This window comes from Mesocricetus auratus, unplaced genomic scaffold (genome assembly GCF_017639785.1).
Source record: "Mesocricetus auratus isolate SY011 unplaced genomic scaffold, BCM_Maur_2.0 Super-Scaffold_100020, whole genome shotgun sequence".
Taxonomy (NCBI): Eukaryota; Metazoa; Chordata; class Mammalia; order Rodentia; family Cricetidae; genus Mesocricetus; species Mesocricetus auratus.
The window spans coordinates 464,974-492,970 of record NW_024429201.1 but is presented as its reverse complement, the minus strand read 5'-3'; the positions used below and the strand labels follow the sequence as shown (position 1 = coordinate 492,970).

Sequence of the window (27,997 nt, the reverse complement as noted above, 5' to 3'; positions counted from 1 at the left end):
CACATTTGCAAATCACTTAAAGTGGCTAGCAAAATCTGCTCCCGTTGTGTTTTTTTGGTTTTTTCTAACTGGACCGAGCTGACGGAAGATGCATGAGGAGCGAAGGTGACGTGCAATGGAAGGTGGTGCGTTTTCTAAAAACTTTCTGGAAGGGCGAGGGAGAAGGGAAGCAGCAGTGGAGGCTTGGTAGACGTGACCTCGTGAGATGACACTCGGTGGGAGCTGGAAGGCGGGTTGGATTTGGATTCTGTTTGCACTTCCCTCCCTGGCTGCCAACAGAGCAGATGGGAGGGGACGGCAGGACTGAGCCCCGGGCCCCCTTCGCCTCCCGGTCTCGTAGCTCGGCCGGAGCGCTATCCCTGAACACACCTGCGCGCCCACCGGGGTGCGCGTCGGCGAACCCTGGCGCGGCGCCCACGCCCCCTTCCCCCGGATTATTTTCCTGCCACCAACCGTCAGTCTCGCACTTTTTCTCCAGAGAACTAGCGAGGAGGTCGGAGTCGCCGGGTAAGCGTCCCCCGCTTCCCCCTCAGCCCGACCCCGAGAGCCGAGACGCGGAACGCGACTGTCTGCGGGGCCGCCGGCTGGCCGGGACCCCCGACCCCGCCCCCACCCCGCTCGTCCGAGCGGCCGGGGTGGGGAGGCGAGGCCGCCCTCCCGCCATCGGCGGACGCGAGCAGACGTCGTCAGCCGATGGCGGGAGGGCAGCCGAGCCCGGGGCCTCCGGGCCGCGGGGGGCCGCTGTGACCCGCCTCGGCCCGGCTGCGTCGCGGGAGGGAGGGAAGGAGGGAGGGCGAGCGAGGGGGCGGGGGAAGCGGGGGCTTAAGCGAGGGCGTCCGCCAGCCGAAGGCAGCCGGGGAGGCGGGCGCTGTGCTGCGGCGCGTCGGCGGGGGCCCCGAGCGCGGAGGACCGAGCAGCGCCCGCCGGCCTCCTCCTCCTCCTCCATGAGGCCTGAGTGAGGCGCGGCGGTGACAGGGCGGCCCGCGGCGCCTCCCGCGCGTCCCTTTCGGAGCGGCGGCGGCCTCGGTTGGAGAGCGGGAGCATGTCGGACAGTTTCGATCGGGCTCCAGGTGCTGGTCGGGGCCGGAGCCGGGGCCTGGGCCGCGGAGGGGGCGGGCCTGAGGGCGGCGGGTTCCCGAACGGAGCGGGGCCTGCGGAGCGGTCGCGGCACCAGCCGCCGCCGCAGCCCAAAGCCCCGGGCTTCCTGCAGCCGCCGCCGCTGCGCCAGCCCAGGACCGCCCCGCCGCCAGGGGCCCAGAGCGAGGCCCCCGCCGGCTCCGCGCGGCCTCCCCGGCCTGGGGCGCTCCCAGGTACTGAGCAGCTCGAGGGGCCCCGGTGCTCCTGGGCCAGCCTTTCCCCGCGGCCCTTCGCGCACGCCGAACCCCGGCGCGCCGAACCCGCCCCCCGGTTCCCCGAAAGCCTTCCCCGAGGGGCCCGCTCGGCACGGGGTAGGAACTGGGTTTGGAAGGAGGTGGTGGCTGGAATCCTTTGTGCGCTCCGGCTGGGGGAGGGGCCGGGGCCCGGTGCGAGGTCTGGCGTCCCGGGAGGAAGTCAAAATCGCCTCCCTCCCGGTGATGAACCCGGGCCCCAGGCGAGCATCCACTGCTTAACCCAACTCCTAGAGAGAAAGGGAAGGGGTGGGAAAAGCCCTCGAACGTTCGTTTTGGAGGCAGGTATGTGCACTGGTGAGCTAGCAAGGCTATTGTTCCTTTTTGCAAGGTCTTTGTATGACTGTTAACCATCCTACGTTTTGTATATAACTCCTAAAATCCGGAAGTTCTCAGACGTTTCTCAGTATGTAGTTAAGTCGTTTTATACAAAGGAATGAATACATCTAGCACTCCCTTTTTTTTTTTTCCCAGAACAAACGAGGCCCCAGAGAGCTCCACCTAGTTCACAGGATAAAATCCCACAGCAGAACTTGGAGTCAGCAATGGCTAAGCCCCAGGTGGTTGTGGCTCCTGTGCTAATGTCAAAGCTGTCTGCGAACGCCCCCGAATTTTACCCATCAGGTTATTCTAATTATACCGTGAGTACATTTTTTTTCTCCTACAACTCTGTGTTAGTACTATTAGGAGTAATGTGGCTAGTCTTTTCACTAGAGTATGCTGGCTGCTTTCTGTACTGCACACAGAAATAGCCATTCATTGAAGTAAGTCATGATTCCGGAATATAATTTGTAGTTCTATTCCAGGTGTTGAGTGTCAGCTTGTGAGACGAGGAATTCTTATCTGCTTGTTTCACGGTTGTGTTCCTAGTACTTAGCAAAAAAATGTCAAGGGTATCTTCAATTTGTGAAACTAAAATCTACTTCTGAACTCTATGGACAGTGAGTAGCCAGGAAAGCTTCCTTTAATTTGATTTTAGCCAGATTGCAGAATATTCTTTGGTGGCCTTGGAGTAAGTAGCCATTTTTATGCAAATACGTAGTTCCATGAATGTTGAGAAATGCACATCAGGGCTCTATTTCTAGAGGAATTCATCCATTATGTTGAAAGTTTTTGGTGATTGGCTTTTTTTTTTTTGTATTTTTCTTTTTTTCTTTTTGGTTTTTCGAGACAGGGTTTCTCTGTATTGTTTTGGAGGCTGTCCTGGAACTGGCTCTGTAGACCAGGCTGGCCTTGAACTCGGAGATCTGCCTGCCTCTGCCTCCCTAGTGCTGGGATTAAAGGCATGCACCACCAACGCAGGGCTTGTTTGGATTTTGAGGCAAGCATCACAGTCTTCCTGCTTCAGCCTCCCAAGTCTGGAATTGCTTCATCATGCATTGTATGTAAGCAGCTTTAGTGGCGTGTATACATAAGTATACATAGGTATAAAGAACTTGTCACGCCTTCTTATCTCTATCAGTGTTGTAGCAAATTTTAATGTTTTCTTAGTAGTGGGAAGCACAAAACATGGTTGGAATATATAGGAAGAAATTTGCTGTGCTTGTTAAAACCCAAATGAGTCAATGGATAGAGATTAACTTTAGGAAAGGGGAAGGAATAATAGTGGTGAATTGAAAAGATGACTGATACACCTTAGCATGAGGCCTCACTCTTAGTTTGTTGAATGATAGCACAGTATGAACTCAGCTCACAGTTAACACTCTGACAACTAGCATCACAGCCAAAGAGGAAAGTGTCCACATCCTCTAAGCCCTGTTTATCCCCTTGGAATTATCCCTTGTGCCCAGATGTAGCCACTGGGGCTCTGTTTTGTTTTGGCTTTGTTTTAGATAGTTTTGAAATGTATTCTAATTGTCCTTGAACTTGATACCCTCCTGCCTCACAGCCTCTCTTGTGCTGGCATGTTAGAGAGTCGTTTTTCAAAGCTTACATAAGTGAAGGTCAATAGACTAGATTGATGCTCTAACTACATCTATATTCATATTGTAACATATAATTTAAGGTAATTTATTCACATCACTTGACTGTATCAAGGCTCCATTTGTCCATTGATCAACGGATAGCTTCTGCTTGGGAGCTATTGGGAATAAGATTGTTGTCCCTGTCCATGTCCTGATTTACATATGCGCCTTTATTTCTGCTTGGTATATAAAAGCCAACCTTAGTAGAAATAGCTATCTTCTGTAAAGAGATCATCCCACTATACATTCTTCATTTAGTGTTTGGTGTCTACTTGCTGTCCTGCCTAGTCAGCACGTGGCATTTTCTGTTTAGCCATCCTGATAGGTATGCTATAGCTAGTTATGGTTTCAGTTTCTGTTTTTCTTCGAATTAATGATTGCATGTCTTCTGTAATCTGTATTTGGTTCTCTTTTGTTTGACACATGGAGAATCTGCACTTTGTGGAAATAGAAATTTCATGTATCTGTTAGAAAAATGCTCTGGGACTAGCCAGGAGGAAGTATGACTATGGCAGAAAGAGCCATTGTTAATGAAAAATAAAAATTAAGAGTAGCTTGCCAGAAAGTTGTATTTGGCTCAGAGAGGAAAGAAAGCATTGAAGAGCTGTGAGTAGTTGAATAATTCAACTCTTAAGAATACTTTGGGGGGTGAGGAGATGGCGTAGGGGTTAAGTGCACTGGCTGTTCTTCTAGAGGACGAGGGTTCAACTCCCAGCACCCACATGGAAGCTCACAACTATAACTCCAGTTCCAGGGGATATGGTGTCCTCACAGAGATATACATGCAGGCAAAAACACCAATATACATAAAAATAAACTGTGAAAGGAAAAATTAAAAGAATGTTTACTTTTTTTAGCAGCCAAAAACAGTTACCCCTTTGATTATTCTTCCTGTTGTCATGGACTATTTTATGATGGGAGAAATGGGTTGTTGTTGTCCGTCCGTCCCCCCCCCCCCAAAGTCCTGAATACAGTTCGAATGGCCCTTTAATTATTAGTGTCCGTTCCCTCTCTGGGTGTGTGCAGGTGAGTGCGTTTGTCTGAGCAGGCCAGAGGCCAGATCGCTTTGGAACTGCATTCACAAGACAGTTGTGAGTGGCCCATGTACATGCTAGGAAAGGAACAGGGTCTTCTGTAGGAGTTGGTGCATGCCCTTTCTTCTTTCTTTCTCTTTTGAGTGATTTGTTTTTATGTGCTTTGGTGTTTGGTCTGCTTGAATGGCTGTGTGAAGTTGTTGGGTCCTTTGGAACTGGTGTTACAGGTAACAGTTGACCCTTTGTGTGGATGTTTGGAATTGAACCTGGGTCCTCTGGAAGAATAGGCAATACTCTTCACCACTGAGCCATTCCTCCAACCCAGTGGTACGTGCTGTTAACCACTGAGCCATCTTCTCTACTCCACCACCACCACTTAGAATCAGTTTTTTCTTGTAGGAATTCTTTGGTATCTGTTAGTATATCAACTTCTCTGTTCAGTGTACCAAAACAAATGATGAACTAGAAGCTTCTTTGGCCCTTGATATTTGACCTTTTATTTCAAAGATTGTTTTAGTTAGTTGCCAGCATTTAAGTATGATATTATAAAGTTTATATTTACTGGTTTCTATTCAGATCATAAGAAGTAGCCATCGTGGACTAGAATTCTAAAAGCAAAACTGGTTGATGCATAATGACAGCATAATTAAGTTTTTTCCCTGGCTAGCTTTCTTTGTGGTAATTCTCTTGGATTTTATGGATACTTGGGCTTGCTACCTTGCCTCAGTATTTTCTCAACCTTAGTCACACTAATATTTACTTGTAGTTCAGGTAAATGTTTTTCAGTCCATTTAGTACAGGATACAGTCCTCATTTGTCCCAACTCTTCAGATAAGCTCCTATGAGGGAAACTTTTCCTGATAATAGCCATGATCCAAAGTTAGCTAGGTTCACTCACTTCACAAATAGTTAAATACTTACTGATGGTCAGGTACTGATCATGTTGTACAAAGTGAAGAAAACTGTCTCTCTAGAGCTCTTTCTAGTAGTGGTCCTCCTGTTTCCACAATACCTTGAATCTGCTCTTTTATACATTATTGGGTCAGTGAAATGGCCCAGGAAGGTAAAGGTACTTGCTGCTAAGCAGATGATTCCTGGGACCCACATGGAGAGAACCAATTCCCAAAAGTTGTCACCCACAGACATATGCACATGTGTACACACACAGAAACCAACCTGTGGTAGTTTTTCATTGCCTTCTTAGTTCCTTCCAAACCCTGTGCTCTTTGTCTCCAGTCCTCCCTCTAGTCCAGATGCTAGAATTTCCTCCTTTCATGCTGTCTTAGCAAGTTACAGTATCCATCTGTTCCTGGTTGCTTCTCAAACTAATACAGCTATTATACTTAATCATAGTTTACTTACCAGTAAAAAGTTCTATATAGGAACTCATAAAGCGTTTCTTAAGAGGTAAAAATGTTTGTGTGTCACCACCAAAAAGCTTTTTTCCCTAAAAGAATCTTCAAGTTACTACTGCCTTTTTCCTCATTTGTTTTCAGTAGTAAAAATTTATCATCATTGGTACTACTTAATGTTCACCAAATGCAAATCTTTGCAGTTTGATCCCCCTGGATACATTGATATTATTTTTATAACTGTAAATGATCTCTGATTTTTAAATATGTAATCTTCTTAAACTGTCTCCTAGGCCTTGAACACAGTGTTAAAATAAAAAACTAAAAAACAAGAAAAAAACACACACACAAAAAGTTCCAGCATGCTATGTTCTGTGGTAGATGTCAAAGTTACCTCTTAGAACTACATACTTAATATTACTAATTTTGTTAAATTATCTTTGTGTATAATCTCTATTTCCAAGGCTGTGCAACCATCATTGTTTCTGATTTTAACCTATGAATTTGACACTGAGCGTCAGTTTTCCTCACTCGTTAGCTCTCCCTTGGTTTCTGAGTTCCTGTTTCCCCATCATCCTCCTTTTCCTCGGGTCACAGTCCCTCGGGTTCTGTTTCTCCATTTTATTATCCCCTTTTTTTGAGCTCTAGGCTTTGTGTCTCCACTTCTTTTAGCTCTTCATGAGGATCTCAAGTGTAAAACAATTACCTTTTTTAGATCTTTTTTTCTAACAAGGTTATGGCAGAAACTTGGTGTGTTGACTCACTTCTCCATACTTTTCAAGGATCAGCCCAGCAGTCTTAATCCTTTCACAATTGTCTGGTCAGGTTCCTTCCCCCCACTGACTGCAATTAGGTTCTCCTAACAGCCCATAGTAAATACCTTCCTGAAAGGTGTATTTTTAAATTAGTGGTCCCTCATAATCTCTTGCTATAGAATTCTATGACTTCTTTGAAAAAAAAATCTGATGCTGGGGAAGTGGTGCAGATTTTGACTCAAGCATGGTGTGCTGCCTCTCTGTTCAGAATTCCGTGAAGATGGTGGGCCTGAGGGCTCTCCTGTTCTCTATTCAGAGCAGCTTGGATTATTATTATTTTTTAATGGGCTTTGGTGTTTTGCCTGTGTGCATGGCAGTGTAAGGGTATCAGACCCCTGGAACTGGAGTTGCAGGCATTTGTGAGCTGCCATGTGGGTGCTGGGAATTGAACCCAGGTCCTCCAGAAGAGCAGCCATCGCTCTTAACCGCTGAGTCTTTCTCCTGCTTCCCAGAGTAGCTCTGCTGTTACGAGACTTGAGGTCTATTTTGAGGGTTTGTTGACTATATAAAGCTGACATTGGACATTCTAAACTACATTTTTGCCACAGTAAATGAATGACATTTGGTAGGAAATTTGTGGCTTCACCTGATTGATACCTTCAGAATTCTCCTTGTCATTAATAAGTTAGGATTCTTTAAGTCTATAAAACTAGCCATGTATACCAAAACCTTTTTAATTCTTAAATTCACACACATAGGTACTTAAAGTGGCAATGTTTGTAATAAGAACATTTTGTCACTCTAGATGTGTTGTCAATTGTTTGCCTTTGCAGAAATGTTAGGTCTGTACTAATAAGTCCCTTTCTTTAAAAAAGGGGGGGGTGGGCTTACGTATCCTTTTTTATCTAAGGAATTATCTTGGGACTATTTCTGGAAGGATGGACATCTATATCTACAATGAATTATATATTGCACACACAACACATATTTCTATATATGTAAATATATAAGTATATAAATATGTGTGTGCGTGTGTGTATCTTGTTTTCTTAAATGGTTATATGAAAGCCCATTAGCTTTGTGACCCTATACAAGTTACTCAAGTTGTGTGCAGTTCTTCCTTGTATAAACCTCCTTGTCCCCAGCACTGCATTTAGAATTAGCCTCCTTAGTGTGCACCCCCATCATACATGATCTGTCTCCCTAACTGACTCTTAACGGCCACCGTCCCTTCCTCAGTCTCTGTTTTAGCTATACTTGTTTCCTCAAAGGTTTAGGTCCCTCTTTAGAACCAGCGTGCTGCATCTACCTAGGGCATAGGATATCTTCCCACGGCTTTTTGAGGGGTGGAAAGGAATGATTTTGTTTGTTTTGCATTTTCTGTCAGTTCAGATGTTAACTCCTACTTAAATTCTTTTGTTTTTTAGATTTATTTGTTTTATGTATATGAATGTTTTACCTGCAAGTAATGTGTGTGGACCATGTGCATCCCTGCACAGGTCAGAAGAAGGCATTGGATCCCATAGAACAGAAGTTAACAGGTGGTTGTGAGCCACCATGTGGGTGATGGGAACCAAACCCACATCCTCTGCAAGAGAAACAAGTGTGCTAGCCACTAAGCTTTAGTCCACATAGCCCCAGATATTAACCTTCAAGTCTCTGGCCTTGCTTCCATAGTTGTTTCAACATCTGAATGTACCTTGCATCATGGAATTATGAGAAGAGAACTTTGTCTGCTTTATTTGTGGAAGTACTCTCAGTACTTGCACAGTTTGGCACTTAGTAGGCACTCAGCATGAACTGCTGACCATCAACCTCAGTGTTCAGTGCTGGGATTACTGGTATGTGCCTTGAAAGGATACAAGACAGTCTTACAGAAAAAAGATCTCCATCACAGGAAAAAACTGCATGTGTGTGTGTGTGTGTGTGTGTGTGTGTGTGTGTGTGTGTGTGTGTGTGTGTGGTTAATTCACTGACTCTAGAACTTAAAGCTCTTCATAAGTTGCTTCTCTATTTTGCTCATTAGTTTTTCATATGATTTCTAATTTGAATTTATTTGGAGAAGGATAAATCTCATCAAGCAGTGTATGTATTTGAACATAACAGATATAAACTTTAGCATGCTTTGGGTAGTATTCCATGTAATGAGAGCAAGAAGGATCTTAAAACTATTGCTAATATCCAGATGGTTTTTTTCTTTCTTTCTCTTCAATACAGATGTTGCCAAACATCTACAAGGGTATACAGAATAGTCTACTCGGGTAGAATAGAATATAGTGAATGTTCTGAGCTGGCAATTCTGGTTTCTATATGCTTGAGCTATCCTTTCCCTATAGTTTTTTTTTTTAATTTTTAATTTTATGTTCACTGATGTTCTGCCAGCATGTATGCCTGCGTGAGGTGTTAAGCCCTGAATCTAGAGTTACAGTTGTGAGCTACCATGAGGGTACTGGGAATTGAGCCCGGGTCCTGAAAGAGCAACCAGTGTTCTTAACTGCTGAGCCATCATTCCAGACCCCTTTAATGCAAAAATTAGTAACTAGGCCTTATTTCATCTGTAACTACATTTTTTATATTGTTTATTGTAGTGAAGTTACTTTAAACTTTATTTCTTTGCCATAATATAAGTCTGGTAGGGATTAAAAAGACAATTCTCTGTCTTAATGGTGTCCCTTCTGTTAAAACACATCAAGTAGGCAAGGAAGAGGAATAGCTAGCTGAGTGCACTTACATTTTGTTATGCTCTTTAAAGTTATGTGAGATCCCTAAATAAAAATCATTGCTAGAAACACACCAACTTAAAGCCGCTGCATGCTTGTTTTGTTATATGAATTGTTTTATTCTGTTTTCATTTGTTTTGTTTTCATTTTGAACTATAAGGAATCCTATGAGGATGGTTGTGAGGATTATCCCACTCTATCAGAATATGTTCAGGATTTCCTGAATCATCTCACAGAGCAGCCTGGCAGTTTTGAAACAGAAATTGAACAGTTTGCAGAAACACTGAATGGATGGGTCACAACAGACGATGCTTTGAAAGAACTTGTGGAGCTCATCTACCAGCAGGTAGGTAGGCTTGTAGCAGGAGGTGACTTAACCTGTTGGTCTGTCTCCTTAGAGCCCATAGGTGATAACTATATTTGAAGGAGGCCACGGTCCTGTCGGTTCCATCTGTACCTGTTGGTGCACTGTGGTTAACAGGAGCTTTTTATGTATGTCTTGGAGAAAAACCCTGTTGTTGAGATCAAGGCTAGAGCCAGGCTGAACTTTCAGTTGACCCACATGGCCACAGCTCTGTAGAAGCAGAGGTGATGGCTTAGCCAGGGCTCTGTACACACAAACAGTAGTACAGAAGGGGGTTTAGGCTCTGATGAAGAAATCTACACGAGAATCACACATATCTCCATTTTGTTGCATCTGAAACTAATATTTACAAAACAGTTACAGACTTTTTTCCCTCTGTTTAATTTTGTACGATTATTGGAGAAGGTGAGAAAAACAACTGGGAGAGAAATTTCTTGCCTTACAAATGAATTCTCCTAAAAGCCAAAGTGGTTGTTGAGTGAGGATTGAGTTCAGTGGCAGAGTATTGGCCAGGCGAATGTGAGGCCCTGAGTTTAGTCCCTAGCACTGAGATAGATAGACACAAATAAGTTTAACCCTAACCCTAACCCCTAACCCTGCAAAATAGTCCAGTATTAAGTTCTAACATTTCTTGTCTTCATGTATTTGCTCATATGCTTTTGAGAAGGTTTCACTCTGTATTTCAGACTAGCCTGGAACTCAATATCTAGCCAGACTGACCTTGAACTAATGGTAATTCTACCTCAGCCCTTTAGGCTGTAGGATTTGACCGTGCCTACTCTACTCTTAGGGCTTAAATATTGCTATCATAAGTCCTTAAAAGACTTGCCAGTTGATATTTCTGTGTCATAGAACATTCAACTTTCATTGTCACATCAAACTGTATATGCTGTCTTTTCCCAAAAAAAATTTGTTTTGATGCTTCACAAATCTTTAATAGTTTTAATTATAAAACCTCATCAACAGCACTATTTTACCATTGGCTTTAGAATTCCAGGGAACAGTGCAAAGCTACTTTGTACAGCCAGTCAGTGCTCTATGTAGTGGCTTTCACTGTTTAGGTGGGTCATTTGAAACACAGTTAAAAAGACCAACTAAAGCTCCAAGTTCAGCAAAGATACACCTTTTCTTTTCCCCAATAAAGGGCCGCTTCCCATCAGTATCCTGAGTGTAGCAGAGCAAATGACAAATATTTCTTACACGCCTCTAATCCTCCCTTCTTTTTGCTTCATAAGAAAAATTTACTGAGGTCTTTGGTTTTTAATTTTGTTTTTGTAAATTATATCAACTTAAGAAAGAATAAAATGGCCAGATGTAATAGTATATATCAGCATTTGGGGGATTAGAAATTCAAGACTATCCTTGGCTACATAGTAAGTTTAAGACCCTGCCTTAAAATTTAAATTAATAAATATATTACAAAAGATAAGCCAATAGAGCCAAGGATCAATTTCCCCAAAACTTTACTGTTTTAAAATTGTCTTCAGGACAATTTTAAGTTTGAGAGGGTTCCTTTTTTGCCATACCCAAAAGAGTTATTAACATGTACAGAAGAACATACATTACAAAGATAGAACCCACAGGCATTTCTCCAGCTTCTATGAGAGATGTCATCCTTCAGTATTAAGGTTAGCAAGGTTGTCTTAATCATCAAGTGTATAACTTAATTCTGCTACATAAGAGCAAAGAAAAAAGGCTGATAGTCTAAAACTGCTAAGTTTTGCATTCCCAGTGGACCTTGAATTATTTCCCTCTAACTCGGGTGTGGGGCATTCTCATAGAAAGTTCAATAAAAGAAGAATATATCCTGTTTCAGAAAAGAAGAAAAAAAGATCATATTGTAGGTGGAAAGAATTGGAGATAAGATTGAGGTAAAGCAAGTAGTAGCTAAAATCTCATTTTCCGATGTGGGGAAACAAGTAGAAAATTGTGTTTAAACTGAAAAATCCCAGCTACAGAAGCTAAAATCCTTCAGGAATAATGGAAAAAGCAGAAGTTTGGGTTTAAGCATATATGGTATAAGGAGAAATTGGTGTTTTTTTTTCTTTATGAAATGAATCAAATGTGAGCAAAAAAATAACCTAGAAATAAAATTATAAAGCATTTGCTATGTTTCTGATAATGCTAATACTCTAAATGATTACTATAGCCCAGTGGTTGAAAGTGTCACTCCTCTGCACATTTCATACACACCTGAGCAGAGAAATGAACTCATCTGTTGAAGTAAAATGATCCAGAAGGGGCTAGAATCTGTGGTGGTTTGGTGATCTCTGTGACCTTAGTCAGACTTATTAACCACTCCGTGTGTTTTCCTGTCTACCATGAGGTGCTAAACTGTGTCCTCTGCTGTTCTCTGAAATCTGCAGTTGCAGTCAGATTTCTTAAGTGCTGTTTTCATAGTATCCTGAGTGTAGCAGAGCAAACACTGCTCATTACATGCTCTTCAAGATGTAGTATTTCCTCACTGTATTTTTACTTTTTAATTGTTTATTTTTAAGTAGTTGCTTTGATTTTCTTTTTATTCTTAGTGTTTTGGGATCTTCATGCAAGGTACTGTTAATCACCTTTTTGTATGTCAAACTGAAGTTAGGGAGGTTTTAGTAGTAGCTAAGGTCACAAAGCAGAATACTTGGGTGTCTTGTTGTGGACTGCTAAATCCCAAAGTGTGTGTGTGTCTTACCCTGAGAAGCAACATTAATCAATAGTTTGCCAGCTATTCTTGTCATTCATAATTGTTACCAAGCAGCTATGTACACATCTGTATTTTCTGCAAAAATAAGTAAACATCAAGAGGCATTTTCTAATTGTTTCTGGTAAATGAGGAATCGGAGAAGTCGCTTTACAGTTTTCTTCATACTGTGGTTCTTAGTGTAAGGATAGGTAAAAGGATTCATTTCCTTATGCCTAACAAAAGTCTTTTAACATATACTATATAGCTAATTTTGGTAGCCAAAATGGTTTTCCTCCATAAAATATTGCTAAGTGTTTTGCGTTGATGATAATGTATTTGTGTCATACAAAACTTTTCTTTTTAAAAGGCCACGTCTATCCCAAATTTCTCTTACATGGGAGCTCGCCTGTGTAATTACCTGTCCCATCATCTGACAATTAGCCCACAGAGTGGCAACTTCCGCCAATTGCTACTTCAAAGGTCAGTGTGAATATAAAATTACAGATAATAGAATTTGACCATTGATGTTTTCTAAAGACATTTTGATATAGAGTTGCAGGGGAATATAGGCAGACCAGTATGATTTCCAAAATATTTAAACCTTATAGTCAAATATGTCAGTTTTTCCTATAATAGCTTTTGCCTTTAGATTTAGGAATGCCTTTCCTGATTTGAAATACCACTCACATCACTCTACATTCTTAAACTTTTTTAAATCTGGACTTTTCATTATGTTCCATCTATCACTTGTTCTTGTCCTTGTAATTGCTATGTAATAGCTATTTTAAGAGCTTTAAAATTTTTATCTAGTTTAGATAGATTTCACAAGAGCAGAAAACTTTGCTGTACGCCTTTTTACTGTGTAGAATTAATGCTTAGAGCCGGGTGTTGGTGGCACACGCCTTTGATCCCAGCACTAGGGAGGCAGAGGCAGGCGGATCTCTGTGAGTTTGAGGCCAGCCTGGTCTACAGAGCCAGTTCCAGGACAGCCTCCAAAGCCACAGAGAAACCCTGTCTCGAAAAACAAAACCAAAAAAAAGTGCTTAGATTGCACAAATGTTGTAGGTATTTATTACATATTTAATAGTTGGCATTGATTCATGAACTACTAGGGAAAACTTTAATTTTCTTAAAGTAAGTGTAGTAGCTCACTCATGAGACAGGAGTGCTTCAAGTTCAGAGCTAGCCTGGGATACATACTAAATTCCACTTCAGCCTGGGTTACAGAGTGAGATCCTTCCTCAAAAAATTAAAACTAATTTTTTTTCATTCTCACCATTTGAGGGGCCTTTAGCAATAAGATTATTTTCATGTTTAATAAGTTCATTATCACTTGTCTGCTAATTCTTTGAACATACTTCTAATGGAGAGCTTGAGATATACTTCGGGACTACAGTGCAAACCTCTGAGTTCAGTTTCCACTGCACATGCCTCCATATGTGTGCACAGACACACACCCCAAAAATTAATGGTTACAAGATATTTCTGAGTAAAGATTCTACACATAGAACCCAGCTAACCCAGAAGAAACCTCAGAGGCTCCCAGCCCTGGACAAAGAACTGCAGGCAAGGAGGAGTGCTGGGAGTGGGGAAGAACGAGGTATCGTGGAGAGGAGAGCATGTGTTTGGCTCATGCTTCTATATCACTGTTCAAAGGAAGTCAGGACAGGAACTCTAGCAGGGCAGGAACCTGGAGGCAGGAGTTGATGCAGAGGCCATGGAGGAGTCCTGCCTGCTGACTTGCTCCCATGGCTTGCCCAGCCTGCTTTCTTGTAGACCCCAGGCCCACCAGCCCAGCGATGCCACCACTGGGCCTTCCTACATCAATCACTAGTTAAGAACGTGCCTTACAGCTGGATCTGTGGAGGTATTTTTCAGTTGAGGTTGCCTCCTTTCAGCTAGTTCTAGCTTGTGTTAAGTTGACATAAAACTGTCCAGCACACCTAGGGAGGAGCCCATTGGTTATCCAATACCAAGTGGTCATCCCTGAAATCATATGTATCCAAGTAACATCAAAGGGACTAAGCAGGGTACACACACACCACACCAACAACAACTCAAAATTAAGAGGCTAGCCGAGCGTTGGTGGTGCACGCCTTTAATCCCAGCACTTGGGAAGCAGAGGCAGGCGGATCTCTGTGAGTTCGAGGCCAGCCTGGCCTACAGAGTGAGTTCCAGGACAGCCTCCAAAGCCACAGAGAAACCTTGTCTCGAAAAACCAAAAAAAAAAAAAAAAAAAAAAATTAAGAGGCTAGAGAGAAGGGGTGAAACAAATGATGTACTTATATTTTAATTTCAAAAAATTTAAAAAGTTAAGCCATTGATAAAGGTGGTACTTCAAATGCACATGTAAAAGATTAATTGTGCTAGCAGCTCAAGTGGATAACCATTCAGAGAAAAAGTAAAAGGAGAGATGGGTTCCTGTCCTGTACCAGATTAAATACCAAGCACATCAGACTGAAGGGAGGCAAATAGGAAAATATTTAAAAAGCAAACATATCTTGGGTTGTCAAAGCTATTTTGAGCAAAACATTGGCCATAAACTTGGAAAATTTAGTTATATATAAATTACATTTGGGGGAAGTCAAATTTATGTGAAGTAAAAATTAGAAATTTATACATAGCAATGTTCTTGTATGCATTAGTAAAGAGATCTCTAGGAATGAGTAAGAAAAGGTCTAGTGGGCACTGTAGTGTCTGGACAGAGAAAGCAGATTACAAGCAGCACATGATGACCGAAAGACCACCATAGTAAGTTTCTCATTGTACGAGTTTTCCTTGACTTTCCACTGTGTGAACGTCTGTGGTACTGTAATACTGTCAACACTGTGAGTGGGAAACAGCACAATTCTACCCTTAAAAGCACGTACGTACGTATGTATGTACTTTGAAAAAGACAAGATGAAGTTGCAGTGGCATGGGGGTTATCGGGTCTTTGTTTTCACCTTTGTGAAATAAACACAGGTTCTTTCGATAATTGAAAATAGTTAGCTTTAGAGGATTTAGAGTCTTTCACCTGGATAATTATGCATGTATGGGGGGTAAGGATTTACTTGGGCACATACTTGTGTCTTACATCGTATCACCTTAGAAATTTAGAAAAGAAAAAGTCTGTTTTATCGAAACTAAACTACAAAATTACAACAAAAAGAAAATAGGAAAAGGTTTGGATAGCTGAGTTGCCATTAATTAGCACTTCTATTATCTTAACCAGTGTCCTTTCCATACATTTCTTCTGGTGAGAATTCCTTTAATATGCTTGAGAAGGTATCCTATCTTGCTAGGTTTGACTCAGAAGATGGTACTCATTAGGGTATAACGTGTGATAATTAGAATTGGGCTGCATACAAACCTATGGTCATTTCACACCAACCGGTAAATGTTTGGGCAAGAGAGGATTTCTTCATTTAAAGAAAATTGTCATAAGCTGGCTATATGGAAACCATTCAGTCCAAAACATATTAACTGATGAGCGATCTTTCCAGCCCCCTCTTCTCTCTCTCTCTCTCTCTCTCTCTCTCTCTCTCTCTCTCTCTCTCTCTCTCTCTCTCTCTCTCTGTAAGAGAACTGCCAACATCAATTTTAAAAAACAAATTACTTTCCCAGACATTTCCTACTACTTTATTCACAAAAAGAAAATAATGAAAACCTTAAAAAAAGAATCCATTATAATAATAGTGGCTAACCATAATTGCCCTCTGCATTCTGTGGTAGACAGTTAGGATTAGTTTAGATGCCTTGGAACTGTGAGTATAAACTCCAAGTTTTTTGTTCATTATCTGTGTTAGGGAAAAATGAGTTATTTGACACCTTTGGGGTCTCCATTGAAAATAGACAGATTAAATGCTTTGGACTTTGTGGTTTCAACTGGTGAGGTTCTGTTCATTTTTACCCTATGTATAATCTCTGATAATATATGCTGGGAAACATAAGAGTGAAAAGTTTAGTTGGGTGTGCTGGTTCAAAAATTTAATCCCGGACCCTGGGAGGGCAGAGCAAGAGGGCTGTTGGGCTTGGCTAAGTGACACAGTGAGTGCAAGCCAGCCTGGACAACTCAACAAAACCCATCTAAAAATGCAAAAAGGGTTGGGAATATAGCTCGTTGTTGTCTTGACTCATGCACACAAGGCCCCAGAGCCAATCTCCAAACAAAGACTGAAGCCTTCCTTTTCTCCCTCCACCCCTTCAGTGTAACTGGATAAACACATTGCATTCTCTACAAGAAAGGGAAAAAAAACACTTTTAGAGAGATAAAAGTAGTGTTTCCTTAGCAAAAAATACCTATAAGGCGTGATGTCATTTTTCCTGTTTTAGTACTAGCATGTTCTGAACCTTGTGAAATCTATATTGCCAATATAACAATTTGATCTGATTGTTTTATTCTACTTATTCCTGTCAATATCTTAAAACTGCATTCTTTGAAGAGGACAAGACAGTCATTGTGCTAGCCTTTATTGCTGTTGGTAACTAGACTGACAAATGGCTATCTCATTTTACCGTTGAAAAGACAAAGCAGTGTGAGATGGTAAAAGATGCATCTTTATTAGGTGCCGGACAGAATATGAAGTTAAAGACCAAGCTGCAAAAGGAGATGAAGTGACTCGAAAACGATTTCATGCCTTTGTTCTGTTTCTGGGAGAACTGTATCTTAACCTGGAGGTGAGAGCACTTTTTATTAGTACTCAAGGCTTGAACATGTAAAATCCTTCCAGGGAGGAATTTTTGTTCACATACTTTTGCAACATCAGAAATAAAATGGGAAAATTAGTGCAATGAACTCTACCAGGTGATAACTGCCTTCAATCCCAGCACTTTGAAGGATCTTGAGTTTTAGGCTAGCTCAGGTTGCTTAGTGTAATCCTGTCAGTATTAAGCAAAATGAAGAGGAGTAAGAGAGAAGGCAAATCTTTTTATACCTAATTGTATTTGAATGGAACATTGATAGCATCTGTTCTACTCATGAGCAGGATGTTGCAAAACCATCACTAAACTTTTTTTTTTTTTTTTTTGGTTTTTTCGAGACAGGGTTTCTCTGTAGCTTCGGAGGCTGTCCTGGAACTCACTTTGTAGACCAGGCTGGCCTCGAACTCACAGAGATCCGCCTGCTTCCGCCTCCCGAGTGCTGGGATTAAAGGCGTGCACCACCACCGCCCGGCCATCACTAAACTTTTTAAAACCCTTATGATCTTAGGAAGCTAACTCTGTCAACCAGGCTGGCATCACACTTTTAACTTTCCTCCTGCTTAGTCTCCCATGTGCTGGGGTTATAAGCCTGAGCCATCATACCAAGCCTCAGTGCCACATTATTCGAACCATAAAAGGATGACTTTTTTTTTTAAGTCTTAATGTGTATTCCTTTTCCAGTCTTTTTGTTTTGTTTTTCTTTGCTTTGTTTTTGAGAAGGGTTTCTCTGTGTAACCTTGGCTGTCCTGGAACTTGCTCTGTAGACCAGGCTGGCGTCTACCTCCTGGGTGCTGGGATTAAAGGTGTGCACTGCTGCTGCCACCACCACCCAGCCATCCCATACACACAAAAGAAAACAAAACAAAAAAGCATTTCAATACCACTTTTTAAGTGATAACTTAAATTACAGCATGTTTAGTGAAACAGCAGTATTCGAAGTGAACTTATATTTCTATGGTGTTATGTGTGATAAATAAGAATTAAATTTTGGCCTGGAGAGATGGCTCGGAGGTTAAGAGCTCTGATTGATCTACCAAAGTTCCTGAGTTCAACCCCCAGCAACTACATGGTGGCTCACAGCCATCTGTAATGAGATCCGGTGTCCTCTTCTGGCATGCGGGCATATATGCAAACAGAAAACTATATACATGATAAATAAATATTTAAAAAAACAAAGAATTAAATTTTACCTGTAATCTATACAGTTTTATTAAATGTCTTATTTATATAGAGAACAATTGTAATTGAAGTTACTGCAGTGTGTGTTACTATTGTTTTTATATTTGAGATACTTAGTTTTGCAACTTCTTTATAGGCTATTTATATATCTGTATCACATTTGAGAATTGTTGCTTTTAGTCATCTTACTGTTTTTTCTCCTAAAGATCAAAGGAACAAATGGGCAGGTTACAAGAGCAGATATTCTTCAGGTTGGCCTTCGGGAACTGCTAAATGCTCTGTTCTCCAATCCTATGGATGACAACTTAATTTGTGCAGTAAAATTGCTAAAGGTTGGTTTTTCTTTAAAAATTTTTTACAGTATTAATTACAATTTTGATAATTTCTAGTGTACACATGTAGTCAAAAGTCAACTTGAGGGGTTTTCTTTTTCTACCATGTGGATTCTGGGAATTGAACTCTGGTTGTTGGAAATCTTTCATCCTAACCCATTTGTAAATTCCATTTTCTTTCTATGCTTGTGTGCCCTTACAGAAAAGTTCTGAGTCTGTTTTAGGTTTTTGATTTTTATTTTTGGCTCCCAAATGAAAATTCTTAATCATTTCAAAGAGAATTTAGCTCTGTATTTACTAACTTCTTAGTATCCTATTGTGTTCAGATATAGTTATTTTAATGAACATTTGGCTATTTTAGCACTGCGGGTAGTCTTTCATTATCTCTTTAGATACTTTTGAAGATTAAATTTTTTAACAGATTCAGAGGATCATTGAACATAAGTATTTTATATTAACAGACAATATCCAAGTTTGCTGAGCTACAGTATACTCTTTCTGGTAATGAATGAGTATACCTTTCTCCATCAGTTTGCATTTGTTTTCATCATGGTGAATAAAAAATATCCTCACTATAATTTGAAGTTACCTGATCAGTAGTCAATTTAAGCATTCCTTTATGCTTATTAGCCATTTTTGTGAATGGCCTGTTCATATCCTTAATTTCTGTTTTTTAAACATTTTACAGTGTGTGTGTGTGTGTGTGTGTGTGTGTGTGTGTGTGTGTGTGTGTTTGTACACAGAGGCACACATCCATGGGCAAAGCATATGACTTTTGGGAGTTGACTCTCACTTGCCACTTTTTTGAGGCAAGGTCTCTTGTTTATGTAGCTGGCCTTCATACTCAGGTAATCTGGCTGGTGAGCAGTGATTCTCCTGCTTTTACTTCCCACCCCTCTGTAGGAACTCTGGGATTAAAGGTGTGTACTGTCACATCAGTTTTTTTTTTAAGGGGGTCGAACTAACATCATATTTGCACAATTAATACCTTTATGGGATGAGCTAGCTCTCCTTCCCTTTAATAATTTTCTTAGAGATCTGACTGTTCTGGAACTAGCTCTGTAGACCAGGCTGGCCTCAAACTCACAGAGATTCACCTGCCTCTGTCTCCCAGGTGCTGGGATGAAAGGTGTGTACCACATCTGGCTGTTGATTATTTTTTAAAGAGACATTTGTTAAAGTTTAATAGCCAATTTTAGTCATATAGGGACTATAACATAATTATGAACATGAAACCATATAGCTTTATTTTCTAATTAGTCAAAAGCAGAGATGGTATGGAAGTCTCTGAATATAAATAGTAGGCAGAGAATTTCGAAATATGTAACCATTTAATTCATCTTGTTTAAAAAAGAAAGTTCTAGAGCTGGGCAGTGGTGGCATACGCCTTTTGTTCCAGCACTTGAGAGGCAGGTGGATCTCTGAGTTCAAGGCCAGCCTGGTTTGCAGAGTGAGTTCTAGGACAGCCACGGCTGTTTACACAGAGAAACCCTTGTCTTGAAAAAATAAAAGTTCTAGCTTTTGCCAATATCTTTTTAAAATCTCTCCTCTATTGCATTCCTGATTTTACTGACATCTGTGCTTTTAGTTGACAGGGTCAGTTTTAGAAGATACTTGGAAGGAAAAGGGGAAAACTGATATGGAAGAAGTAATTCAGAGAATTGAAAATGTTGTCCTAGATGCAAACTGCAGCAGGTAGGAAAAGAAGCCAGTATATCTCCGGCTTCTAATTTTTTTTTCTTTCCGGTTTTTAAGTTTGTATGCTTCAAGTAATTAAGATTATGGATCAGCCGGGCATTGGTGGCGCACGCCTTTAATCCCAGCACTCGGGAGGCAGAGGCAGGTGGATCTCTGTGAGTTCGAGACCAGCCTGGTCTACAGAGCGAGTTCCAGGACAGCCTCCAAAGCCACAGAGAAACCCTGTCTCGAAAAAAAACAAAAAATAAAAAAGATTATGGATCAATCTAGTAGTTTGCCTATGACTTACTACTAAGTTTTGTGCAGCTATACTTAAAGTTAAAATCTTAAATTTTTCTTTGTGGTAAGATATGATGAGTCTATTGAGAAAGGAAATGATTTAGACTTTCAACATGGACCTGTTTGTGTAGTGAACTCTACCATAAGAAATGTAAGAGACCAATCTAATTGATGACTGTAAATATAGTAAGAGTTAAGTAGAACAGATTTCAAGTTTTTTTTGTTTTTGTTTTTTTTTTAAGACAAGGCCTCACTGTAGCTCTGGCTGTCTTTTAACTCACTATTGACCAGGCTGGACTCAAACTCATGGAGATCTGCCTGCTTCTGCCTCCAAGTGCTAGAATTAAAGGCACGTGCCACTAAACCAAGTTTCAAGTTTGTGGGAGTTTTTTTTTTTTGTTTTTTTTTGTTTTTGAGACAGTTTCTGTGTAGCTTTGGAGGCTGTCCTGGAACTCATCAAGCCTTTTTTTTAAAGTAAAAATAATACAGTGAATTGTGTCATTGAAAGTGTCTAGAAATTTAAAGCATTGGGTGTCTGTGTTAAATTGAATAAATGGAGTCTCACTGGAAATACTTTGGAGCCTGACAGCACTTGGGTAGTGGATGCATATTAATTTGTTTCTAATTTTTGTCTGTAGAGATGTAAAACAGATGCTCTTGAAGCTTGTAGAACTTCGATCAAGTAACTGGGGCAGGGTCCATGCAACTTCAACGTACAGAGAAGCTACCCCTGAAAATGACCCTAACTACTTTATGGTATGCTGTGTTTATATTTTAAGTTTCACTTAATGCTTTGTCTTAGTACTTCTTCATAGCTGTGATAAAACACAATGACCAAGGCAACTTATAAAAGCAAGCATCTAATTGGGCCTGCATTTACAGAAGTTTAGAGTCTGTGGGTGGAGCACAGGCATAGGTAGGAACAACTGGGCGCTCGTGTCTCGATGCACAAACAGAAGGCAGAGCACACTGGGAATGACATAAAAGTTTTTTGAAACTGTGCATCCTGCCCCCAGTGGCAAACTTCCTCTAGCAAGGTCATACCTCCCAATCCTTCCCAAAGAGTTCACCAGCTACAGACCAAGTATTCATACATATGAGCCTATGGGGGGCTCTTCTTGTTCAGACTACCATGTTGTGAATTCAGTTTTGGAAATTGCTTGAGTTACATAATGCTGTTCTCATAATCCAGTGCCAATTAGTGAAAAGGAGACTAAATCAAGATCATCCATTGTCAAGAAAAAGTGATGACGCTTGGGTTTGAGTCAGCATTGTAAATAAATTCCTACGTCTCAGATGTTCTGTGCATGTAGTAAAGTAAAAAAGACCAGGACAGCGTCTGGTGTCACCAAATGCAAAACAGCTACAGAGGAATGCTCAACCCCAGTCTTGTAACGGCCTTAAAACTGTCAGGGTAATAAAACAAAACTAAAAGCTAAGTCAGCATTAAATCACAGTTCATCCAGGGATGCATCAAACACTAGACAGCAGGGCCCACAACTACAGGGGGTAAGATGACCAAATAGAAGCCTAAAGGCCGAATGCATTGCCAGGAAACTGGAGAGGCCGTTAGGAAGTTGGGGTTGCTTATTTGTGTACAATATTAACTGCAGGTGGTTGATCTCAGCCATACTACTATAATGTACTTTTAAATGAATAGCTACTTTTATCATTTTGATTCATCCTAGAATGAACCAACATTTTATACATCTGAGGGTATTCCTTTCACTGCAGCTGACCCAGGTATGTTGTCTCACTTTCCCCCATTGTTTTAAGTAGTAAATTATGTAAAATGACAGTACAAAGTATGTGGTGTTGGGGGGTGTTTGAGTTTTTCTTCTCTTTGTAGTCCTGGCTGTCCTGGAACTCACTCTGTTGACCAGGGTGGCCTCGAATTCACAGAGATCCACCTGCCTCTGCCTCCTGAGTGCTGGGAATAAAGGCATGTGCCACCACCAACTGGAGGATTTCATATATTATAAAATTGTAGGGTTACAATTTGTCATATGTTGTATTTAAATTGATTACTTGGGACCACTCCAAGTAATTCGTCACATTGCCAGTCAGAGATTTCCTCCCTCAATTGAGTGTTGCCATTTTTATTTTGTGCTTCTTAGTGTTTGTTTTCATCTTACATTTTCAGATGCTTAGAATAGAAGGCAAAGGTGAGTCTAGTGGACTGCACAGTCAGCAGCTTATGTTATTACAGTTACTAAGAATTACAGATTGCATTAGTACCTTTTTTTAGGAGCCAGTTAGAATCCAAACCTCTGCATACCTTCCAGTAAAGGGTTATTTATAGAAAAATGTCAGTAATTGTGACAGGTGGGACTGTATACTAAGAAGAAAGTCTTCCAATTTAGTACAAACTACAGCCAGCTGTAACAGGTTTACCCAGTCTTTTCCTCTGAACAACAAAATTGTAATGTTGTTCTGACACAAGAGTCTCTCTTGGATGAGGAAGTAGAACTAAGTTATAGAGTAAGCATCTTTAGCTTCTCTAAGCCAGTGTTGCTAGATTGCTTTCCAACAATGATCATTCCATTTAGTTTTCCCACCTGAGCTTAGATGACTTTGGTTTTTCATTCTAGACAACACTTAATAGACATAATATCTGTCATCCTAACTGTAAGAAATTCTCTCTAGTTATTTTCATGAGTAATATACTGAGTTTCTTCCTGTGTGTTAGCCTTTGTGTTTTAAATTTAGTTTTGTTTTGTTTTCCTTTGAAAATTGCCTGTTTTTTTCCCATATTTCTGTTGGGTCATTTGTCTTACTGATTTGTAGCTCTTTACAAAGTCTATAAAAAGATGATCTTGGTCAGTTAAGGGTTTTATTCCTTTGTAGTACGTGACTGTATTTCCTTTTTGTTTATAATGTGTTTTCATATACATGCTTTGAGTTTTAATTTATCAGTCTTATTTGTGTTTTTACTTAATTACATTTTATTTTCTTCTAAAAATCATACTTTGCTGGTTTTCCTATTTAAGCCTTTTATCTACCTAACTTTTACATAGAGAATATAGTAGGTAAAAATATTTTTTCACTGAATTGTCTCAGCAGCAGATGTTAACTTATTCTTCCTGTTAGATATAATAAGCTACCTATGGTATGCTGAATACTATCCATTCATGTGAATTCTTTGTGTATTTGTCCTAATACACCAAGAGCCCTTTTTTTTAAGATTTATTTATTTATTACATATATAGTGTTCTGCCTACATGCCAGAAGAGGGCCATGTAAGCCACCATGTGGTTACTGGGAATTGAACTCAGGACCTCTGGAAGAGCAGTCAGTGCTCTTAAGCTCCCCTGCCCCCCAATAGCCCATTCTTAACTATTCTTAATAAATCATGCTATTTCTGGTAAGACGTACCTTAATCTTAAAAGATTATTTTGGTGTCAATATTTTTTTTATTTTATTTGTAGTTTATGTATGGGTGCTCTGCATGCATACCTACATGCCTGAAGAGGGCATCAAATCCTATTATAGATGACTGTGAGCTACCATGTGGGTGCTGGGAATTGAACACAGGACCTCTGGAAAAGCAACCAGTGCTATTAACCACTGAGCCATCTCTCTAGCCCAAGAAATTTTTATTGCAAGCTCATTTTTATCTATCTTAAACATTTATCAGGAATTACTTCAGAATTACAGAAAAGTAAAAATTGCACAAGAACTCTCCATTGGCCTTTTCCCAGATGTTCTTTTGATAACGATTACTCAGCTTGTCGTCTTTGCTGTCTCCACACATTGTGTTTTCCTTAATCATTTGAATTATTCCCTGCTTCAGTGTGAATGTGGTAGTGATTTTAACCTTTTGTTTTTCTTGGTTAAAAACCTCTTGTCCCTTGAGTTTTAGGAACCTCTACCCAAAATAGTTTTAGATTTGCTTTTTCCAGAAGCCACAGGCATATCACTAACTTGGAAATGGTTGGATGGTTTTGGTTCTTTTTGTTTTGTTTTCTTCATGGGACTTTTTTTTTATGTGGAGAATAGAAATTCAGGGCCAAATCTGTTGTTACAAACTCTGGGTAAATGGTTTCTCCAGAGTGCCTGACCTCATTCCATACTTAAACGTATAATCAACCTTTGTTTGCCACTGAGGTGTTTTATTTGCTTTTCCAGGTTCAACCTTTTAAGATGTCGACCCTTAGATGTTTATGAAGGATGAGAGATAGGTATATAGAGCATGAGTTCTATCTTCCTCTTCTACACAGACCCAGGGCCTTGCTTTTGAATGTTCTGTGTGTTTTTAAATGCCAAGCCCCTTGATGACTGAAGCCAGCACCCTCTGTGAGCCTCCAAGCTGTAGTGTATATGCATGATCTGGAGTTCCCTGTTGGTGTGCACTGATACATTTAGAAGAATATCTTACGTCAAATACTTAGAGCAGGGAATTGTTATGCTTAAATTTTCTCTAACCTGTCAAAATGGGAATGGCACCAACCTCTGATGTTATATTAGAGTTTTATAAAGACAGTCTTAGAAAAACTTGGCCCTAACCCAGAAATAGAATAACTTTTCCACATAAGAATGAAGATTAGCTTGCTGTGGTGTAGCTTGTCATCCTAGCTACTCTGGAGTCAGGAAGCTTACAACACAGACCTGGGTAACTTAGTAAGATCCTGGTTCAAGATAATCTAAGCCAGGCATGATGGCCCACAGCTTTGATCCCAGTGTTTGGAGGTAGAGGCAGGAGAATCTCTGTTAGGTTCAAGGCTAGCCTGGTTGGTATAGGGAATTCCACAGCAGCAAGGGCCACAAAAAGAGACCCTGTATCAAAACATGCACACACAACACACACACCCCAAACCTGTAAAAAGAGCAAAGAGACCCTATCTCAAAACACACACAAACACACACAACACACACATACCCCAAACATGTAAAAAGAGCCTGGTGTGGTGGCACATGCCTTTTACCCCAGCATTTGGGAGGTGAAGGATGGAATATCTCTGAGTTCGAGGCCCACCTGGTCTACATAGGGAGTTCCAAGAGATACAGAAACCCTTTGTAAGCAAACAAAAAGGAGATTTCAGGGTTATCAGCTGTAGAGTATTTGCCATGGTATACGGGAGACCTGAGGTTCAATCCTCAGTAACCAACTGTGGAATATATTTACATTTAAAACGATAGTGTGTATACGTTTGTGAGCATGCAAGGAAACAAGAGCAAGCCGAATAGAATATACATTTTATGAAAGCATAGTATGTAATTTTTTCTGTTTAAACATTGGTCTTCTTAAAGTCCTTCTTAAAGAGGTTGTAGGGGCAAAAATTGCTCATTTCATAGGATTGTCTGCACATTTTTTTCCCTGTCATAGATTACCAAGAGAAGTATCAGGAGTTACTTGAAAGAGAGGAGTTTTTTCCAGATTATGAAGAAAATGGAACAGATTTATCCGGGGCTGGTGACCCGTAAGTTCTTTTTCATTATTGATGTGTTTTGTGCACCTGTGTTGTGTGCATGCATGTGAGGGCCAGAGGCTGGTGTCAGGTGTCTCCTTTAGTTACTGTCCACATTATTCTGAGTCAGGGTCTCTTGCTAGCCCTGGCTGGAGCTAACTGCTTTCACTTAGGTTGGCTGACCTATGGGAATGTGCCCTGTCCCTGCCTCCCCAGATCTGGGATTATAGTCACTAGCCACCATACCCAGCTTTTTACATGCATACTGGGGAGCTAAACTCAGTTATCCTGCTCCATAGCAACTGCTTTACGATGAACCATCCCCCACCCCCATCCCTTATTATTCATTTTCTTTATGAAGCTTTTGTGACCAAGTTTTGAGTATAACTAAATGAGAAAAAGGTGATAAAGGAATGGCATTCAGGCCAGGAAGACAACTCAGCTGGCAGAAATGCTTCTTTTTTCATAAGCCTGATGATTGCTAGATTCTCCCATGTAAAGGTGAATGCAGAAAACGGACTTCACAAAGCTGTTCTATGAGCATTGTGATAACAAGAGTGCACCATCATGCTGCAATGCTTTGTATCATTTTAAACTGATGGAACTTGGAACACAGGGCATCTAGATTACATAATCTCAGAAGTAGTTTCCTGTTACACTGTCTGGTTTCATTCAGATCTATGCCATTATGAGAAGAGCCTTGCAGAAATAAGTTTTAATGTTAGTTAGACATAACTACCGAAAGGATAAGACTTTTTGAGTGGAATTTAAAAAATCATAGGCAAATGTCATTTCTGAAATCATGTTCTAGTTAAAGTGTTTATTAATAAGGTATGAACTTATATATGTCAAGCCTTTTATTCATTTTTAGGTGCACATATCTAAAAATGTAACAGAATTCAGTCTAGGAAAGTGCAGCTTAACATCTCCAGACATTTCCACATTTGAAAAACAGTGGATTGAAAAGTTCCATGAGTCATTTTTGGCTTCTTTTGCAGATACTTGGATGATATTGATGATGAGATGGACCCAGAGATTGAAGAAGCTTATGAAAAGTTTTGTTTGGAATCAGAGCGTAAGAGAAAACAGTAAAGTTAAATTTTGAGGCTATCGGTTTGTTTTTTTTTGTTTTTTTTTTTTTTTTAGTTTAGGTATGGTGATTTAGCAGAACACAGGAAAGCAAGAAACTGTGTCAAACTTATACCAAATTAAGGATGTTGAGTTATGTTACTAATGTATGCAACTTTAATTTTGTTTTAACACTACCTGCCAAAATAAACTTTATTCCCTGTAACTTAAAATGTGTATATATATATAATAGTTTTATTATGTACAGTTAATTCTACTGTTTTGGCTGCAATAAAATCGATTTTGAAATAAATGAAATGTTGAAGATTTTGCTAGCTGATTAGATGCTTATCGTTCAACATCTTTTTCTTGAGGTTAAAAGTCTTAGCCTGGAAATACATATTACTGCAAAAATGTAGCATTCTTTTTTAGATATGACTATTATAGCTTTTAATTTTAGTTTAACATTTGTTTCTCTATAAATTGAGTTTCAAATACTAATCACAATCATGAAAATCTTTAGCACCAAAGTCTTGGAGAATACAAACAACATGTGTAGATGCTATTTGATATCAAGGGCTTTTACTCATTCATTGAGGGTTGGGTGGGGCTTAGAACACCAGCTAAGGAGTCAAGACTTCATTGTGTATTTATTCCAATTCAAGAATCATTTGCTCTGTTTCACCTGACTAATTTCATCACCCTCCATCCTACAGCATTATTCTGCTTTCTTTATATGGTGTTCTCATTTGTATTTCATAGCATGGGTTGCATTGACTTTTTACTAGAGAATTTTACTAGGTATTTGTCATTCAAGTTTTCATCTGCTTTATAATTGATATACCACTTTTCTAATACTTTTACTATAACGTACCACCTCAGCCCTGTTTAATGTTTTTATCTAATGTCAAATCTTTTTCCAACTAACTAAAATATAAAAGGGTTGCTTGTAAATATGCATGTAAATAGTTGTGTTAATAACTCATTGTTTTACATTTGGTACATCTGTGTCTGCTTACACAGTTTTCTCACTTTTCTGCTTGTTTGTTCAGTCTGTATTAAAATTAGAATTTGAAAATAAAACTTAGTTTTGTTCTCCTAA

The 27,997-nt window shown here is 40.2% G+C and overlaps 1 protein-coding gene across 6 annotated transcripts; it reads left to right on the top strand.

Annotated features, from left to right (window-relative positions):
• The first annotated feature begins 20 nt into the window (after window positions 1–20).
• Paip1 (poly(A) binding protein interacting protein 1) lies at window positions 21–27,997 on the top strand. Of its 6 annotated transcripts, none has more exons than XM_040728863.1 (11): window positions 21–125; window positions 1,863–2,029; window positions 9,374–9,559; window positions 12,616–12,728; window positions 16,796–16,907; window positions 18,317–18,442; window positions 20,031–20,137; window positions 21,058–21,175; window positions 22,108–22,162; window positions 25,746–25,839; window positions 26,826–27,997. In XM_040728863.1, the coding sequence occupies exons 1-11, from the start codon at window positions 116–118 to the stop codon at window positions 26,917–26,919; spliced, it is 1,182 nt and encodes a 393-aa protein (XP_040584797.1). In that variant the 5' UTR covers window positions 21–115; the 3' UTR covers window positions 26,920–27,997. The 6 variants fall into 6 exon arrangements, with proteins under 6 accessions (XP_040584797.1, XP_040584798.1, XP_040584795.1 ...); XM_040728864.1 differs by having other exon boundaries at window positions 41–122; XM_040728861.1 differs by lacking the exon at window positions 21–125 and adding an exon at window positions 320–507.